The sequence below is a fragment of the Stegastes partitus genome, unplaced genomic scaffold (assembly GCF_000690725.1).
Source record: "Stegastes partitus isolate 25-593 unplaced genomic scaffold, Stegastes_partitus-1.0.2 Scaffold93, whole genome shotgun sequence".
In the NCBI taxonomy this organism is placed as follows: domain Eukaryota; kingdom Metazoa; phylum Chordata; class Actinopteri; family Pomacentridae; genus Stegastes; species Stegastes partitus.
Window position 1 is genome coordinate 434,578 of NW_007577824.1, and position 20,259 is coordinate 454,836.

Below are 20,259 nucleotides of genomic sequence, written 5' to 3' on the forward strand. Positions count from 1 at the left end.
TACAAGTTTTTGAAGAAACAGGCAGGACTGCTGTGGAAGTTCATCCAAGCAGAGAAATTACAATACTACCTGTTAAACAAACATTGATATAATTTGGCTAGTCTTTGTAAACCAGAGGCCTGTACGACGAAGCGAGATCAACATACCTAGGATACATTTCAGAGATCAGGCTTGACTAACCCTAACAACGGCACTCAGGATAACTGGTCACACGATGGTGGTTGTCAACTCGGTAAGTCAACCCAGGGTTGTCTGATCTGAGTATGAGCGCGTGCACATACAATGGGTGGCATTATCGGCATCTGACCAATCACGACTATGGACCAGTCTGGCCTGTCCCACTATTCGGGACATTTGTCATTAATTGGGCCGAATGTCCGGAGAACAGAAATTGCTATTTGGACCAGCCCTACAAAGAACAGCAAAAACCGAAATTGCTTCATCAAACTATAGTTTCTTATTTCTTTTTTGTATACATGTATTACAATTTCAGAACTAGACCACTAAATGCATATATTTGATTTTCCCTCCACATTTTACAGTAGGGGTGCCTGATATGATGACATTAGATCGTGAAGGATTAGAACGAGTAGACGATCTGCACAAGTGAGGAGCTGGACCCAAACAGACAATGTTAACACAGTCATTTGATAAAGGCATTCCCTATGAGAAGACAAGCAAGCGGTGGAAAGAGGTAACAGAAGCAGTTACCTTTTATCTTGCAAAAGATATGGTTCCGTTCAAGACCATAAAAAACGAGGGGTTCAAATGCCTGCTCAAAGTAGTTGACCCGCGCTACAAGCTGCCCAGCCGAACATAGTTCTCCAACACTGCCATTCCACGTCTCTACTCTGAATGCTGGGAAAAGATTGAATGCAAAGTTCAGAACGTCCAGTTTTTTGCAACAAGTGATCTGTGGGTCAGCCGCACTTAGTCTAAAAACTACATGTAAGATTGTGATAAAATCAAAATCGTGATTCTATTACAAAAAACTCGTGATATATTTTTGCCATATCGCCCAACCCTAGTTTACAGTGATGAGGATTACAAGCCACCCTTTGCCAGTGTCCCAGGACCTTCAAGGGCCCCCCAGCCAACATGTCGTTGAAGAACAGCTCCAGGACTTCTACAGCCCCAGCCGTTAACACCTCAGTCAGGACCAGCAGCACCTCCCCCCACCACTAAGAAGAGAGGACGCTCCTCTCGAGGAACTTCTGAGGAGGACAGGTGGCATAACAGAGAGGAAGAGGACAGCAAACCTGAGACTCCCAGATTCATGCCGGCCAGGATCCCAGGCCCCACATTTCACACCATCACAGCATGGTCTCCTCTCAGCCTCTACCAGCTTTTCTATTCAGCGTCTGTTGTCCAAAAAAATCACTGACAACACAAATCCTAACGCCCCCAAAAAACAACAAGCTGGGATGAAGTTCAAGTGAGAAGTACTCATGATGAAGGACTTGTACATATTTCTAGCCATTCTTCTTTTCACTGGCCTTGTGACTGTACACCACAGGTCAGATTACTGGAATAAGAAATGGCCATGCGCGAAAGCACAATCAAGATAACAGGGCACAGCCGGTGGACACAAGTGAGAGTGTATCCGGAAGCAGAGCGGATTGTGACGAGGCTGAGACTCCATGTATCTGGACACCTGATTTATCTTAATATTCTATTCTTTTTTTTAAACTGTAATAAATTATGTTGGACATTTTAATCCTTGGATTTATTACACTGCTCGCCCCTGGATCTGAATCTTGTTTTAAATGGGTCCTAGTCCCTCACTAGGTGACATTGTCTTTTATCATCATTTTTAAAGTTGTTAATTTTTTAGAAAAAAGTTTTTTTTCTTGCACCCACCATTTGGCCACAATTCAACTTCTCTTTCTCCGGTGACCACATGAGCAAACTTTGTGGTCACTTCACCTCAGCGACCCAAAAGAGGATGAGGAAAATGACAAAAAAATGGAATGCTGCTGAGTATGACAGACTTTTCAAACTGAAGCCCCTCTATACAGAGATAGTAAACGCCTGCAAAGCCCATTTCCAGCCATATTGGAATCTGTCCATTGATGAACGGATGGTTGGAACTAAAGCCAGGATCAGCATAAAGCAGGATAAGAAGGACAAGCCAACAAAGTGGGGTTATAAACTGCTTGTGCTGGCTGATTCATCGACAGGCTATACCTGGAATTTATTCATCTACACAGGCAAAAGTTAGTCCTCCACAGCTCTACATCTGAGTTACTCAGCAGTGATGGACCTTTTGCCTTTTCCTCTCCTTGGTGGCGGCTACACCTTCTTTACAAGCCCCGCTCTCTTCAATGATCTGTCTGCAAAGAACATTGTTTGTTGTGGGACCATTGGAAAACAAAAAATCACATTGGCTTCCCACAAACCCAAACCAACGACCTGCCCAAAAAGGCCAAGAGGGGGGACATACGTTGGATCAGGAGTGGCGAACTCCTCTTCTTAAAGTGGATGAACAAGAGAGAGGTTACAATGTGCTCCACAGTGCATCAGGCCTACAGTGAAGAGAAAGGTGAAGGAGGCTGGGGTGTGGAAAAACAAGTTCATACCAGTTGAGGACAGCATTGTGGACTACAACCACAACATGGGTGGTGTGGATTTGTCAGATGCACGAATGACATATTACAGCATCTGCCACAAGACCATGAAGTCGTACAAGACTTTAACACTTTGCAGACATCGTTACAGTGAACAGTTTCCTCTTACACAAGGAGCTGTTCAAGTTGAGGCAGGACCCGACCCAGACAAGATCTTCAGGTTTGCTCAAGGCTCAGCAGCCATCCCAACCACTCCCTCTACATTCTACATGCCCATATGCCTCGACGGCAAAGAGGTATTGTAAGAGGTGCCACGATGCTGGAAGGCCAGGGTGAAGACGTCTGCATTTTGCAGGAGGTGTAAGGTTCCTCTCAACCTCAGCACAAAAAGGAACTGCTTCCAGCTGTGGCATGATGGACAGTAACTTGGATGTGATGGATGTGTGTAAATAAATGGACAATAGTGTAAATAGTCATTTTGGTTTTATGTGTGTACAGGTTGCATTTTTATAGAAATATTTAGTTTGCACTTTTTTAAAAATTTATTTTATGTTTACAGCTTGTTAAAAATAAAACTGCTCCATTTGGAATCACCATTCAGTTGTTTTGTGTGGTTATTTTTTGAGTAGGAAAATATATAGACGTATTGAACACCATTAGTGATGTATAAGTGAAATACATAGTTTGGTACATGAGAAAATTCAGATGGCCCAGATGGTCAAATGTGCCAAAATGTGACCTCGCCTGAACTGTCTGTACTAAAAACTCTCAGGTTTTGTTCTGCTTCACTTTATCAGAGTCGACCTTGGCAGAGAGAATGTAAAGTTTAGAGCTGCAGCTGGATCATTCCAAACAGATTTTTATTTATTTATTTTTTTAGGTGAACCTGAAAATGTTTCATTTGTGCTGTGTGCCATCTTCATTGTGTGACGACCCTCCACCAGTCCACCTGGAAGGTATTCGGAGATCAAAACTGATATCCCGATTCCATCACAGCGAACGAATAGTCGGCTATTTGGATCCAGCCCTAATATATACTGATATTTAGACATCCAAAGAAATCTTGTAAGTGCTCCTTTTATTATGACACAAGAATGATTCAAATAGACCCTGTGGTTGCAGAGATAAAATCTTGTTATTATGGGTATGTCATTTTCAAGAAGAGGCCTGAAAAATAGCTTAGGGTTGAACAGGTTACGTTACCATGGGAAGAAAATTCGTGGTCTAAGATGCAAGTCGCACACAATGAGGGAGCAAGTTCCCTTTGCGGGGTAGGTCTGGCGCACACTCACAATTCACATTGGAGTGCATCACATGTGCGTCACCCCCACGCCAGGAGTAGAAAAGACATGCTCATGACGCACGCCCACGTTTCGCCAGTGATCGTTGAGTGTTACACCATTTTCGATATGTTTTGTCCAATTCAGCTTTCAGCATGCCTCCAAAAGGCAAGCCAAAGAAGCCCAGAGAGCAGAGAAGAAGGGAGGAGGAAGAAGAAAGAAGGGGAGAACAGGAGGCCAGTCTGGAGAGGGAGGCAGAAGAAGATCAAGAGACCGAAAGAAGGCAAGATTCTAACATGGCCAGCACATCCACGGGGGGAAGGCAACAGCAGCAGACGTACAGCTTCAGGGCTGAGGAAGAAGAGAAGCTGGTGGAGTTCTTCTCTACCCATGACTGTTTCTACAACAAGGCCTCTCCACAGTGTAGCAACACAGCACACAAGAAGGAGCTCCTGCAGGGTATAGCCAGGTAACTTGACAACGAATGTGAGTATTAATTGTTCATGCCATTTTTCCTGACTTGTATGGGATAATTTCATGCTACCTTTGACATCCACATACATTAACCTGTTCATGTGTGTAGGAATATTTTGTTGCTGTTGACATGTGCCTCATGTGTGCTGATCTCAAATGACAAGATTCAGGGCTGGTTCAAAAACCAACTGCCATTGAGAAGCTCTACAAGAAGAAGTTGGGCCGGGCAGCAAAGGCCCCAACTGCCAGGAAGAAGTGGCAGTTGGCAACCTTTCGTTTCTTGAAGCAATACATCATGCCGAGGTCGTACACGCAGGACACAGGATGGGTAAGTATTGCATTTTTCATGCTGGATACAAGTGGCCTCTGCCTCTTTTTGTCCTCTTGTGTACACATACTGAGTAGATGTAGTGCCAAAATTTCCAATTAAAATTCTGTTCTGCTTCCAGCTGCCTGCCAGGACAGTGAGGAAGAGGAAGAGGTCGAAGGGAAAACTGAGGAAGACTGGGCCTCGGCGACAGGTTCCACTGTCAAGACACCCTGCAGCAGTGGTCTGCCATCCTCACAGCGGCACAAAGAGGCTGCGCAAGGTCGAGGATGAATTATAAGACTACTTGTCAAGACCCCGATCATCACAAGTACTGGCCAAGAAGGTACGTGTTTAAACGTACAATTTTTTAATTTTTTTGGGGGGGCGCACAAAGTTTATATGACATGATGTTATTCCTGATATGACATGTCTTGTTTGCATATCTTGCATGACTGCAGATGGAAGCCTTGGAGTCAGCGCCTGTGGATGAGCGTACAGCGTTTGGGCAGCAGTTCTCTGCCTGCATCGCCAAAGTCCCAGGCTCCAGATGGGTTGAATTTCATGACTAAGTGCAGGGGGGGTCCTCAAAGAGTACACCCGTGCAGAGAAACCACTTTCCCAGCCTCCCGCCCAGACGTCTGCTGTCCAGTCCATCCACACAGCAGCCCTCACACATCCCCCTGCCTCACAGAGCAGCCTGGCAGGGGCAGCACCCACAACAGAAGCAACTACGGCAGCAGACACAGCAGCAACAAGATGTGCCAATCCCACCCTGCTGTCACACCAGTAACAGATAGTCCCCAGGTAATTGCAAATATTGTTTACTTTCAATCAGATTGTGGGTTTTAATACAAAATTACTAGTACTGTTTACTTTCTGTCAGATATACGATTTTAATACAAGATTAGGTACATAAAGTGAAATCATTTTTTGGCATGTGTCTACCCCAGAAGAAGACAGCAATGCAGAGTAGTTGTACTTCAGGATTTTGTACTGTGCACTAAGGAGTTTTCTGTAGGACTGTAATTGCTGGACAGGGTACTGTGTACTTGTGGATATTGTTGAGGATAAAGAGTTGTTACATGTACATATTGACTTATTTCTTATCTCCTTTATGCCTCCAAAAAAAATGAATGGAGGATGATTTGATTTTCAGGTTGTCTGTCGTTTTATAATGAATATAAAGGTGTTGCATTTACTTGCAATCCAAAAACAAAAAAATAAAGAGAGAAAGCACTTGTAAAGAAATTAAATAAAAATGCCCCCTAAAAAAAAAAAACTCATTTTGTATAGTCTTTTTCTTTTAAAAAAAAAAAAGTCCTTTCAATGTCTATTTTAGTCTGTAAATGTTCAATGTGCATTTTGTATTTGCAACCAGTTGGTCCACAAGCTACCAGTTTGTTCAACTCTTTGGGCTGGGGCTCGCCATCCAGTACTAAAGAGAAGATCCTTGGTTCTTCTCAGGTTTTTCAAATCCAATCAAAGAAAGAAACCTGACCTGAGGATAAAGTAAAAATATATCAGCTTAAAACAATGAACTATGGTGTCGATAGCTCATTACTACGGTTTCTAATGCTTTTATATTCTTTTCAAAATTAACCACATGTTGTACAACAAAGTGAGCATCATTATATATCACCAAAATATTACCAACCCAAAATAAAATAGGTTAAACATGGGAATATAGTGTTACAGCCCAGCTCTTGGACCACAACAATCAGTGGAGAGCAGATGAGGTTGACTGCCAAAAATCATACGTTTATTCTACAAATAAGATTAATGATGCACAAAGCAAAACAAAACAAAAACAGCCACACCGCAAAGCCCACATGTATTGCAGAGGCGAGCAGGTGGAGTGAGAGTGAGCATCAAGGGGAAGGAGAGTGTTTTTAACTGCATGGGCCCAGGTGAAGTCAATCACCCTGATGACGACCCTGCCTCGGTGGAAACCTTAGGGTGACAAAAACAGGAAAGCAAACCAGCACACCTAGTGGCATGGAGGGGTCGTCGCAATAGGAATAACCAGTTCCTACTTTTTAGTGTGTAGTGAATGTACCATCAAAATAATACAAAATAGCTTCAAAGTGCATCAGAAATACACACCGGCTTTTAGCTTCATCAAAACATAGGCTAAGTGCAGGTGAAGGTACTTGACTTTCACAATGTAAATGTTTATAGTGTGCTGAACCAGATTAGCCCCATAGAAAAAGGAGAACATGTGCTAATACCACAAATTTTGCACAAAAACGTCACATTTTACTACTTTACAAACGTATTTTGACATGAACCTTCAGGTAACGTTTGGTATATAGTGAAATAGACCCATTGCTAATCGTTTTAGCCTCAAAAAAGCCATTTTCAAAGTAAAGCGGCTAGCGGCGATTAGCATGCTATGCTAGCGCACATACACAGTGAATGGGAATCCATGCAAAGCAATGTGTGCTACACGGGGCTTTCCAGCGCTCTGGTGGGCTCACAGCCTTCGGAACTTAAGCATCTTCAAAGTTTGACGTTTCACCAACGTGTAACAAAATAATGTTTAGCATTGGTTCTGTTTTCCAATCTCCCAGTATTGTCTATCAAAAAGCTGCTATGACCACATTAGCTTTCCCACCACACGAGCAACTGATCTCTCTCTGTCTGTGTCTCAGGCGAGTCTGAGCAGCACGCACGGTGCACGCAGAGGTTATGAGAGGGAGACTCTACCTGATTGGTTGATGTGATATCAGCCTACACAGCGATTGGTTGCTCAGTGTGTCAAACAAAAGTATATTATAAATGACTTTTCAAGTCTTTTTAGAACTTTTTTTTTTACCAATGTTATTCAACATATTAATAAACATATTTTGAAATCCATTTATCAATATTTATTCCCATTATACAATGAGTGTTTTTAATCAAAATAGTATCAATATTTTTATTTTTAATCAAGTTTTTAACACTGGGTAACGTCACCCTCTCACTTACTCCAGCCTGATTACAGCTATTGGAGACAGCTGTGGCAATGAGCTCACCTGAGCCTAATCAGCACAGCTCCTTCCACCACACCCTGCCAGACCATCTACACCTTCTATCCAAAGTTGTGTCTGAAATCATCCACTCACTCCCTCCTCACTATCGGGACCACTATATGCTGACCTATGTAGCGCAAAGTAACATTTCGGACACTATTCAAGCTATTAATTACGTCGCTCGCTAGCTGCGATTTGTGCCGTAGCAGCATAGTGAAATAACATCAAATTCACAGTTTATTGCATAGCTAAGAAATCAAATCAAATCAAGTTTATTGTCATTTTGCTGTACATACAACAGTAATACAAAAAAGGCGAGAGAGCATTTCTTCAGGATCCAATAACTAAAAGCAATTAAAGAATCATGTGCATATCCAGCAGTTCAGCATTCTGTCAGCGTCTGGAATGAAGCTGTTGATCAGTCTGGAGGTTCTCCCTTCAGTGGCCCGGAAACGTTTGCCTGATGGCACAACCCAATCTCACGGCATTTCGTGAAATGGTCACGAAACTGAATTGTTTTGTATTGTTTCGTGTCCTGGGACACGATTTGCTCCACTTTTTCGTGTTCCCCAGCACGAATTTCAAACCAATACATTTCAATTGGAATCATCTTTCGTGTCTGGGACACGTTTTTCCCCCATCAGACAGCACATATACTGTGATGTTTTTGTGGTTCTGTTATTCCGACAGTCAGGCAGTAACCAATTTCACTGTTGTGGCCCATCCACACTAATAACTATAGAGATCACTATACAGATGTGTGCAGCCACACTGACCAACGTTAACATTCTGTAAACATCTGTGCTGTGTATAAGCTCCGTATTCATTCAAATAGAAAAGACACGAATATACAGGCAGAGAGAAGCTGTTCTGAGATTGTTCTGAAAGTGATCCCAATGATATCGTTCATAGCTATTATCGTTTATTTGTGATAAAATATAAGTGCTTTTACTGTGTTTGGGCTCCATGCTTGTCGTTACTTTAATTTCTCTGTAAACAAATACAACTCTGAAAAGAAGGACACATGCAGGAAAACGACGATCGGAACATGTACTGTGAGCGCAGCGATGGATAATGGCTATATGGCTGTACAGTATGTCATAATAATAATAATTACTTTATTTGTATAGCACCTTGTTACGGCCCATGGTGTTTGTGCCGTTTTGTCATGTGGACTTGTGTAGACCCAGCTGTGGCTGGTTTAGAGCTCCAGGACACCAGCTGCCAGTCATCTCAGCTAATTAACCTGGAGCTGAAGACCTTCACTCTGGCCCTTGTTCTCTTCGCCTCTGGTCACGTCTCATTGGACCACCGCCACTCCTCCTCCACCCCAGCAATCGCCACACCTGGCTATAAAAGCCACCACAAACTTTCAGTGAGGGGCTGGCTAGGATTTAGAGTAGGGGTGGGCAATCCTGGTCCTCGAGGGCCACAATCCAGCATGTTTTAGATCAGGAGTGTCGAACTCCGGTCCTCAAGGGCCGCAATCCTGCAAGTTTTAGATGTTTTCTTCTTCCAACACACCTGATTCAAATGATCAGGATCGTTATCAGGCTTCTGCAGAGCTTGATGATGAGCTGATCATTTGAATCAGGTGTGTTGGAAGAGGGAAACATCTAAAACATGCAGGACTGTGGCCCTCGAGGACCAGGATTGCCCACCCCTGATTTAGAGTGAACAGTCAATGTTCAGGGCTGTACTACAAAGTGAGATTCGTGGGTTTGCGAGGTATGTTGAGCTTAAAGCCAGAATTTTCAGTGCCATGAAGTCCCGGTGAGTCCAATGCAAACTTCTACCTTTGAATTGCTGCTATTTGAACTCCCCTCAGAGTTCAGGTCAAGATGGAGGTGTCACAACTGTCCCTTAACAGTTTTTGGTGTCACAATATAATTTAATTTCGAACAAGAACGTGTTGTCTCCCCTTTACAGTGTCTAAACCTAGATTTAATGATGCAGAAGCATCACAGTAACATGATGTAGCTGGTTCTGGCTATTTTTCAGAGCAGCAATTTTTTTTTGAGGATTTTGGTGATGACATGTGGACTGTGTGCACGGTAAGAGGGACGGGTTGGGGCAACTGATTGTGAAAGTGTGGAGGAAACTGTGTGCCATGGTCCTGCAGTAGAGAAGGTGCTGCTACAAAACACCCAGGTAAAAAAGAAGTGAGCTGGAGTCTGAATGGGAGCACCCAGAGTTGGTGCACCTGTCCAAAGTCAAAATGAAGGAACTGCCTTCGGTTAGGGGCCGATGGCAAATGAATGAATGACTGTCATTATGCTGTCTTCACTGTAGTGTAAAAGCTGCAGCTATCCAACCGTTAAACTCCGGCTTGTAAAATGAATCGTGGCTTGTAGCAACTTGGACTTTTTCTCTGAATCTTGGCACACCTCACAGAGTGAAAAGAGAATAAAACAATGTAAATAAAGGATTGCATTATAGCAGGAGTAAGAGAAACCCTTAACTGCAATTCCAAAGTAAAGCAGCATGTTTATCGCCAACTCCACCTACAAATCCCTTTAACTTTGTCTTTTATGGCGAGCCTCCGGCAATGGACAAATGATGAGGGCCTCTGGGCAAAGATTTGTTAAAGACCCTTCACTCCTTGTACACAGAAACAAAACAGCCATAAACAGTTGGTATTTGTGTTGTTCTGTCATCTTTCTTGGGTTGTTTGGTGTCTCTGGTTTTCCTCTGCATTGTAGGAAGCAACATGTCTGTCAGTCTTGGATGAAGGTGACATTTTATACATGCATGAATCAGTGGCTCTTGAAACACCAGGGGCCTCATGTACAAAGATTTGCGTGGATTTTATACTGAAACCTGACGTATGCTTCAATCCAGAAAACTGCAAAAAAAAAAAATCCAGATGGACGAACGTGAGCGTATGCCTGAATCCAAGCACATTTCCTTTGTACATGGCATTGACCACACATACTGGAGTACCAGACTCCTTCCTCTCCATGCCCTCCATTTAAATATGCAAATTAGTATAAATGGGGCCAACAGGTGGGATTCCCCTCTCTGCACGATCAGATAACATGAAGAAGCAATAAGTAAGAGAGTCAACTGGTTCTTTTCGCACTGCTCCATTGGCAAAAATCCTCCAACAGTGCCAAAGCTGCCTTTGTCGTTAACGGTATCTTCTGCACCATTTTACGTATACTTTTATATCCACTCATCTGATTGCAGACACCAGGATGTGTTAATTGTTTATCTGTGTATCCCTGATGTGCACATCACTTTGAGGAATGACCTTTTTTTTTTTACATTACTAACAGTTTCCCAGCATCACCCTGAAGTGTCGCCAACGGCTCGAAAGCAATAGAAACATGCGTACGCCAGTCAAGAAGTTGGCGTGGAGGTCCGCACATTTCCACGATCATTTCACTCTTGATACATCTAAACGTGAGCGTGGATAAGTGTGTACGCCAAGTTTATGTGTGTACTCACCCTTTGTACATGAGGCCCCAGGTGATTTTTGTTTTTGATAATTTTTACCCATGTTTTTATTTGAATATTTACATTTGTTTATTTTATCTTTCCTTGGCTATATGAGGCCTCTACCTCAATTTAGCTCTGACTTTAAATTAAGGTTGATTGAATTAATAAATGATTTTTAAGATAGAGGCCTGAAATGAACTATCCAGCGGTCAGGGGCCTAATGGGCCTTGGCCGTAGTGGACATAAAGGACACCGTGGTTAGTATCTAGTTTAGAATGATGATTAAATATTTTGAGAGTCAAAAGTATTAGATAACAATTTATCAAGTGCTTCAAATTCTTAATGAGAATGATGAGGCAGCACCTTCAAGGAAGATCCATCCATTATCTATACAACGCTTAGTCCTCACTAGGGTCATGGGGGGCTGGAGTCTATCCCAGCTGACTTAGAGTGAAGGCAGGGGACACCCTGCACAGGTCACCAGTCTATCACAGGGCTACACTTAGAGACAGACAACCAAGCACACTCACATTCACACCTATGGACAATTTAGAATCACCAATTAACCTCAACATGTTTGTGGACTGTGTGGGAGGAAGCCGGAGAACCCAGAGAGAACCCACGCTGCACGGGGAGAACATGCAAACTCCACACAGAAAGATCCCGGGTGTCCTCACCGGGACGTGAACCAGCGACCTTCTTGCTGTGAGGCAACGGTGCTAACCACTGAGCCATTCAAGGAAAATACAAATCAGAAATCTTGTAATTTACTTCAAAATACTGAATGAGATGCAGGTTCACTGGTGTATACGTTGCTTTAACGCGTACAAATTTTGTTAATGAAAAATGACGCCAGGAACAAGGCTTTGACACTCATGCTGGTGGGAATTATTTGGGGTCCTGCAGCAGCCAATTACACGTGCTTCTCTTATTCTGTCAAAACGCTTCAGCTTTATCATCAAGCTGCACTGACAGTTTAATGAAGCTGAGAGTCCAGATCAGCTACTTATCAGACAAACTCATTCTCTCAAAGCATGTGCAGAGTTGCCGGTAAAAATGTGAAAGTATCAAATATAATTAAGCTGCCAAAGAAAGATATTATCCATTTTTTAATTTAGACTTGTGGTGCCAGACAAAGAACTTCTTTCCCCAGCTGGTTCTGCAAGATTGCATCTAGATGATGATGATATAGATAATAATCTGAAGAAAAATTGGCTGTTAATATAGTTATATGGATTCATATAATTTGATTCAGAGTGCCCGATGATTCGCTGTAATATCCTCTTTTATTACGAATTCTGGAATCAAACAGAAGGACGGCTTGAGGGACAAATCTTACAGTTAATCCTAACAGAGTAATTACAACACTACCTGCAAAATTAAACAAACATTGACAGAATTTGACTGGTATGAGTCAATCTGAGCTGACTATATTTCGGTGACACTTAAAAAATTGTTAATAGACATGGGAGACCAAGCCATGGGCGCACATTTAACAAAAAATACAACAAAACAAGGAATCCTGGGATCCATCTGTTCATGCTATTTATTTTGATGAAAAAACACTGACATGTTTAGTTGTTGCTCAATAATCCTAAAGCTCCGCTCAAAATACCTTCTTTTTGGTATTAATTTTTAAAGTTCAGGCCTCTGAGCTAAAGTTTGTCATTGTTGCATATCTAGGCTTAACAATCTCTTATTTTTCACTAGTCTAGGTTAAAATTTGTACTGAACACGCATAGAATCCTATTGTTATGTATTGATTTTACTGAACAAAGAATCTTTATTACTTTTTAATTTCTGGGGAGCAAATGTTGACTCTGAAGAATTAACATAGTTCTGTAATATCTGGAAGATATTTGGTTCCAAAAACTTGTTCAACACAACTTCAGAGCTGAAAAACTCACTTTAAAGGTATTTTGACTGTGTAGTTTCACAAAGAGGATGATTCGAATTCATTGCAGAAATATGACAAACTGTTACGTACAATCCAATACAACTTTGTCAGTTTGCTGACACTTTATTTTGCAAGTGTCAAAGCACTTATTTACAGAAAATTATTTGATGGAGTTATATACCATACTTCTATTTTCATATATATACAATAAATATTAACAACCATTCGTTGTGACTTCAATAATGAAGTAGAATAATCACTTTCTTGACAGTGTTAACAAAAACTGAAAATGTAGGCGTTTGGCGTGTCCTATTGAGGAGAAACACTTAGGACTGTTCGGATGCTGTGGAACAAGAAGAGAACAAAGAATTAGGCAGAACTCCTTATAAATCATTCATCTGTGCTGCTGTTGTTTGGTGATTAATGGTGGCGAAAGTGTAGGAGTGTAAATGTACCATTTGCACTGCTTCATCAGCTCAATGGCATCATTGACTTGGTCCAAAGTCATGTTGTGAGTGATGAACTCATCCAGCTTGACTTTCTTGTCCATGTAGGCTTTGACCATCTCAGGTATGCCATCCCTACCCTTAAATCCTGAGCCACAAAATAAGAGCAAAGACTCTTATCCAGAAGTTCTACAAAGGCAGTAGCACTTTTTTGTTTTTTGTTTTTTTAAACCCAGAGATTCATTCATCAGTGGTGATGATCACATTTGTCTCACCTCCAAACAGGGATCCCTTCCATGTACGTCCACCGATGAGCTGAAGAGGACTGGCAGTGAAACTGTCCTTCATTGTGACGCTAACGATCACACTGACACCCCAACCTTTGACACAGGACTCCAAAGCACTGCTCTGGATGGACAAACGGCACAGAGTCAGTGCACTTGTAATTAGTGGGGTTAAAACTAGCTGAAGACCAGATGGGAAAATGTTGACGAGGGGGCACAATGAATCACTTAGTTTAACTACTAACTACTGCAGGAAAAGAGCAAGTAAAGTCAGTGTACTTTGACCATAATAAAAATGACATTACAGGCATGTCCAAAATTAGTAGTACCTTTGCATTAAGTGTCAGTAATTGGTATTCACCATTTTCCAATACATATTTATTAAAATGGATACTTTGGTTTTTACTTTTCATTTACCATCCATCCATCAGCTATGCTTGCTTATCCTTTACAGGTTTGTGTGAGGGCTGGGCTCATCTTGAGCAAACCTTCAGGTTTGATGGATCCTTTCTCCTAACTGTGAATTTGTTTTTCCTTTATTTCAGTTGGGAAGATCAGGACTCAAAGCAGGCTTCTTTAGAACAGAACACTTTTCGAATGAGACTTAAAGGTACCACTACTTTTCATCACATCTGAATATTGTGCAGATTACATTCAGTCTGCCTCACCATGACTTCCACATTCCCAGTGCATTCCAGGGAGTAGTCCACTCCTCCATTGGTCATCTCAGACAGCACTTCACTGATGGGTTTACTGTGATCTTTAGGGTTGACGAAGTCAGTAGCACCAAACACCTTGGCCTTCTCAAATTTCTCTGGCTTGATGTCAACAGCTATAATCCTCTTTGCTCCTGCGGCCTTGCAGCCCATGACTGCAGCCAGACCCACAGCTCCCAGACCGAACACAGCGCATGTGGAGTCTGGCTGAACCTGAAGAGAAAGGGGTAGAAAAGTTTTGCATCCAAAAACAGTGATTACTTATCAGGAGGCTTTTGCAAACTTGTAGCACAGAAGTCTACTACATGAACTTGAAAATGCGGTAGGATCAGAAGACATATATGGCATTATTATATTGTATTGGCAGACATGATAGAACTGTCACGCCCTCCACCTCAAGCTCTGTGTAGTGGCAGACCCTCTCTACCCCCTCCTATCTCTTTCTACCTTTTTGATCAAGCAGGCTCCGTAATTACCATACAGCAAGGAGCCATGTTATGTCAGCATGAGGAACTGCTCCGTAGTTTAGTCGAGAGCAACAATGCACCAATAAAGCAGGTATCTCAGCTCACTGACAAGGTCACCCATTTAACCACATGTCACCCAGTCTGCTCTGCGGCGGCTAGCCCAGCTATACCTTGCCGTCGCAGAGCTATGGAAGGACCCTTTCCACTACTGAGCATGAGAGGTTTTGTGTGGCATAAAATTGTTCCCCAAGTGTACGAGAGTCTGTACAGTCCCCTCTGCTTATGTCTGCATTCAGGCCAGAGTTTGTGTTTGCATGGTGACTACGTTACAGGCCCAAAAGTGAACATTATGTTGCAGAATATGCAAATATGATCTACTGCACATGTGTGGAACGGAGTTCTGCCAGTGGACTCCAGAGGGCTGTAGAGATTCGTGGGACTTGGATTTATATCAGCTGACAGAAGCATACATTTTTTTTCTATGTAGTTATTCCACACACCTGTGGATTTGCTGTAGAAATGGTGGAAAATGTAATCAAAACATTGAGTTAAGTTTGATGGGCACACAGTCACAGTGGATTCAGGGGGTTACTCTGCAACAGCTGACAAGTGATGCATTATATGTACAGATGAACAGAATCCTGCTGCCTTCAGAGAGAACATCACCAGATATGCACTCATACGAGGCATCGAACAACACTGTCCCACATACACACCTTAGCAGTATTAACTGCTGCTCCATATCCAGTGGAGATCCCACAGCCGAGGAGACAGACTTTGTCCAGGGGAGCTGCAGGATCAATCTTAGCTACAGCGATCTCTTTAACCACAGTGTACTCCGAGAAGGTGCTGGTGCCCACAAACTGTAGCAACTTCTTCCCCTTACTGGTAAACCTGGAGTGTTGCAGTGAATCTCTGTCAACAGCGAGCCTGAATGAAGAAAATGTTTGACATCAAAAACAGGAAACATTGACATTTGAGTGTTTCTCTTGTCCTATTAGAGGATTCTATTTGTAAAGCTTGTTCATCTAATTACTTCTATTGAGAATTCTTGGCATCATACCGCAGGATGATCCAAATGTTTCATCTAAGAAGCTTGACCAGAAGAAGTCTGCCCATCTTCAGTCTCCACTGGTCTTTGTTAAACAAAGACAGTCCTTCTCTGTTGCTCACCTCAATACACATCTTTATACTGTCTGTTAAACTCAATAAAATAGTGGTAAGAATGAATTATGTGCTTTAAATTTTTTTTTACCAAAGACTAAATGGAGTAAATGGAGTAAAAACTCACACTGCTTTTTCACAATGGTTGGTGTTTGGATTCTTACAGAAGCGACATTCTCGGCACTGGGGAACAAAAAAGGGAATCACCTTGTCTCCTGAAAGACAAAGACAATGTTGATAATGTGAATTAGACTTCACAATCTGTTGGCGCCTTTGGATTGAGTCAGGTCGGCTGCTTCATACTGTAGTCCAAATGCTCATCAAACTGTTCTACGACACATCAGGGCATTTTTTGGGGCAAATTTTCCCTTAATTTGTGAGGTAGTAATTTACCCCACAGTTACACAAATGGGTAATAACCTGTATTTTATGATTTGAAGCACATAGGCGGATAGTACTATCCAAAAGGTGGAACAGTTTAAAACTGACCTGGTTGAAAGTCTGTGACTCCAGGCCCAACACTCTCCACGATGCCGGCTGCCTCGTGGCCCAGGATTATTGGAAAGTTTTTTTCAGGCGCAAACTCCAAAAGGAAGTGAAGGTCTGAGTGGCACACTGCTGTTGCCACCAGCTGCACCAAAGACAGTAACCAGTTAATGAAAATTCAAAGACAATGGGGATGAGGGGATTCACTCTAGCAAAACTCAGACATTATAGACTGTTTATTCGTTTGTGTACGGATGTATCTTGACTGTTGAAGTCTCACCTTGATGCGGACCTCATTGGCTTGAGGTGGGTCCACCTCAATCTCCTCAATCACCAGAGGCTTGTTGGGCTCCCAGGCTACTGCTGCCTTGCACTTTATCACCTACAGGACATGGCAGGAAGTTAAACAGAATGGCATACGGCAAATATTGCTTAAGTGTTATCAAGTGGCCAAAAGACCACGGCTGAAAATTAGCCAGCTAGCTAGCTAACCAACTAACTAAATTTGCTGAAATGTTGATTAATAAAGAATAACTCCTCATAAAGTATTAAATGAAATAAAACATATATTAAGATACATTTTCAACAAAGTGGCGTGGTGTCACCTCATCCTATCATGTTGTTCAAACACCCGTTTAAGCTGTATTTGCAATCAAAAACGTCATATGCTCAGTTCTCCTGCATTAAATTAAATTAAATATTAACACTGACGGGCAGATATATTGACAATCGGCTGACCTAAGTTGGAAAATATCAGCGTAAAACATCATCAGCAAAAAGGCACTATTGTTCATTCCTTGAACATGCTTACATCTAGAGTCTTCAGCGTCTGATACAGCTGCTTCTTGGAAATTAGTTTCATTGCTGAAGTATCAACAAAATAAAGTTAGCTGGTGAACTACTGAACAAAGACAGATATAATAAACTCAGTGGAAGCCTTAAATCATTATGATGAAACTGTAAGAAATGCTGTTTTGCTCGTATTGGTTTACAACAATGTCATGTTGTCAGGATTAAATGGCTAAAAAGGTCTGATGTTGTGCAGAAAACAGTTCTGACCAAGTCTGAGGCTGATTACAATCGAAAACGAACAACCCAGCTGTCAAACTTGGTTGGTTTGAACAGAGAGCTGAATCCCCTCTACGGCTGCTCACTTGTTCTCCACACTAACCCGTAAACCAGCTCCTGTGGACAGAGCATCACCTTGCAGTTTTTATTCAATTTGAAAATGAATCCAATGAAAAATGGGCCTGAAGCTTCACAAATGAATAACTGAATTAGATTTTTAATGTGTCATGTTTGGGCTGCTTCTTCAGAAATTGGATTTTTAAACAAAAATGAAAGAAAAAAAAGAAGAGAGACTCATTGTTCTAATTTCCCCACTTTCTGTATTTTGCACAGGTGAGTAGCCTACAAAGAATAAAACAGAATTAATCATTACTTAAGTCACACAGTCTACTGATGATAAGTCAAAGCTGCATTTAAGAGGAGCTGTTATAATCTGAAACCACCACATCCACCAAAGACACCTTGTTAATGACTGATCAGACTTCAGTTTGCTTGGGGTGAGTATGTGAGACATTAACCACTGAATTCAAGCCCTGAACACAATAAAAGCTTGACCTAAAGGACATTAACTCCTATCAGTCCAGCCAGTTGGTTTAAAAAACAAAAAACTCAAGCTGGAGTTGGTTCCAGAGTAAAAGTCAGAGGATCATTGAAGTCTATATGGATTCATCATCTGAGAATTATTTAATGCATGTAAAAAAAATGTACAAATCAACTGATATGCCACGTTGCGAAATCAAATTGAGAAAACAAACAGGTTTCACATTGTCCTCATTAGAGATGTATGACAATATTGATATTATGATTCGAATCCTATTAACCGATAAAGACATTTAAATGAAATATTAACACTGACGGGCAGATATATTGACAATCGGCTGACCTACGTTGGAAAATATCAGCGTACAACATCATCTGCAAAAAGCCAGTATTGCTCATTCCTTGAACATGCGTACATCTAGAGGCTTCAGCATCTGATACAGCTGCTTCTTGGAAATTAGTTTCATTACTGAAGTATCAACAAAATAAACTTAGCTGGTGAACTACTGAATAAAGACATTGTGTCAGATAAAATAAAGTCAGTGGAAGCCTTCAATCATTATGATGAAACTGTGAGAAATGCTGTTTTGTTTGTATTGGTTTACAACAGTGTCATGTTTGCCAGAATCAACAGCTACACTATTGCATAACTGCAGTGGAGACAGAACATGTAATGTTTTACAAAAGCCAAGGGGGAAAACAGAGAGAGGGAGGGAGAAAGCCAGACAGAGCCAGAAATACTGAGTTTTAAGGTAAATGAAATGTGTCTACATCAAGTATTTCACCAAAATTAAGATAAATGTGTGTTTTTTCTTAAGTTCTGCACACCAAAGAACTGAAACAGTGGTGAGAAACCAGCTTGCCATTGCACCCATCTACAGCTCAGCTACTGAATTGACATCAACATGAATTGCTAAAACGCATGTATTGCAAAAATATCCCAAATGTTGAACTATACTCACTTTTCCAGCTGTGGCCATTTTTGCTGCAAAGATGAGCGTCCACAAGTTGGAGAGGAGCTAGAGAGACCTGTGGTTGCAGGGCAAAGGAGTGGGAGTGGAGTAATTTGAACACCACAATTGGTTATTTCTGACTGAATCACTGATCAATGTGAGTTCCAAAGGTCACAGCACTTTAAAAAAAAGTCCCTAAAAAAAGATATGAGAAGGAAAAAAAAAAATCTTTAAATGATGTGAATAATGTTTATTCGATCCAGAGGCTGCACGAACAAACAAGAGCAAAATCTGGAGGTTTGGCTAGCTACCAGTGCATTACATGACCTTATATACACTTGCCAACGCCCCGCTTTCCCCCGAAAAACCCAACCCCTTTACTTCGAAACCAATCAGAATGTCCGTAGTCAGCATTATTTCATGCAATGTAATTCAGGACTTATGTAAACTTACTAATGTGGTCTGTCAAGTGATGTACAGGAATGTCACAGGTCAAAACAAGCATACACACCTTAGCAGCATTAACTGCTGCTCCATATCCAGTGCAGATCCCACAGCCGAGGACACGTACATTCTGGAAGCACTCTGGACAAAGTCTATTTCAAGTTGCAGGTCAAAATAAAACAAAGATTGTTCATTCTGTCATGCCTATAATACTCCTGGTTCCAGTCCTGTCCCCAAAAGGACTGTTTTAATGTCTGTAACTTTAAATCCAGCTCAGCTGCTGCTGCCCACACTCATCTCAGGACACATGCACTTATTTTTTCCTTAACAAATGGAAATACATAGGAAATAACAGACAGGTTGATCTACAGTGATTCAAAGGAGGACGTATTTAGCTTATTTTCAACTGATCATTGGGAGGGACAAATTTGTGTTTTCTCAGTATTCGGGGGTCGTGTTGTCCACAGAGAATGACTGGCTGTGCCATATGCAGGGGAAAAATAGACTTCTTGTAGCCTCATCTCCTGCATGTGTGTTATGCCCCGGCCTAGGGGAACCTGGGGCATAGCATGGATATTGCTCCACACTAGTCCCTCCACCTCGAAGAATGCCAGCCACACCAAGAAGTCAGGTAACAAAAGAAGAGCAGTTTCTTTATTTTTGTCAATCAAGGAGGGGAAACCGGCCAAAACAACAAACAAAACTTATTCT

General features: G+C 41.7%; 1 protein-coding gene across 2 annotated transcripts in view; it reads right to left on the bottom strand.

Moving 5' to 3' along the window:
- Window positions 1-12,350: 12,350 nt before the first annotated feature.
- The window catches only part of LOC103354033 (alcohol dehydrogenase 1-like), a 21,241-nt gene continuing 13,332 nt past the window's right edge, over window positions 12,351-20,259 (bottom strand). The window contains exons 1-9 of one of the 2 annotated variants that reach the window (XM_008277264.1): window positions 19,114-19,344; window positions 16,824-16,925; window positions 16,547-16,688; window positions 16,185-16,272; window positions 15,610-15,823; window positions 14,379-14,639; window positions 13,702-13,834; window positions 13,436-13,574; window positions 12,351-13,323 (exon numbers count right to left, since the gene is read on the bottom strand). In XM_008277264.1, coding sequence (XP_008275486.1) covers window positions 13,290-13,323; window positions 13,436-13,574; window positions 13,702-13,834; window positions 14,379-14,639; window positions 15,610-15,823; window positions 16,185-16,272; window positions 16,547-16,688; window positions 16,824-16,925; window positions 19,114-19,131 — 1,131 coding nt within the window. In that variant the 5' untranslated portion in view covers window positions 19,132-19,344 and the 3' untranslated portion in view covers window positions 12,351-13,289. Of the gene's footprint in view, window positions 13,324-13,435; window positions 13,575-13,701; window positions 13,835-14,378; window positions 14,640-15,609; window positions 15,824-16,184; window positions 16,273-16,546; window positions 16,689-16,823; window positions 16,926-19,113; window positions 19,345-20,259 lie in introns of those variants that run through there. The other variant, XM_008277265.1, reaches the window with a different exon arrangement.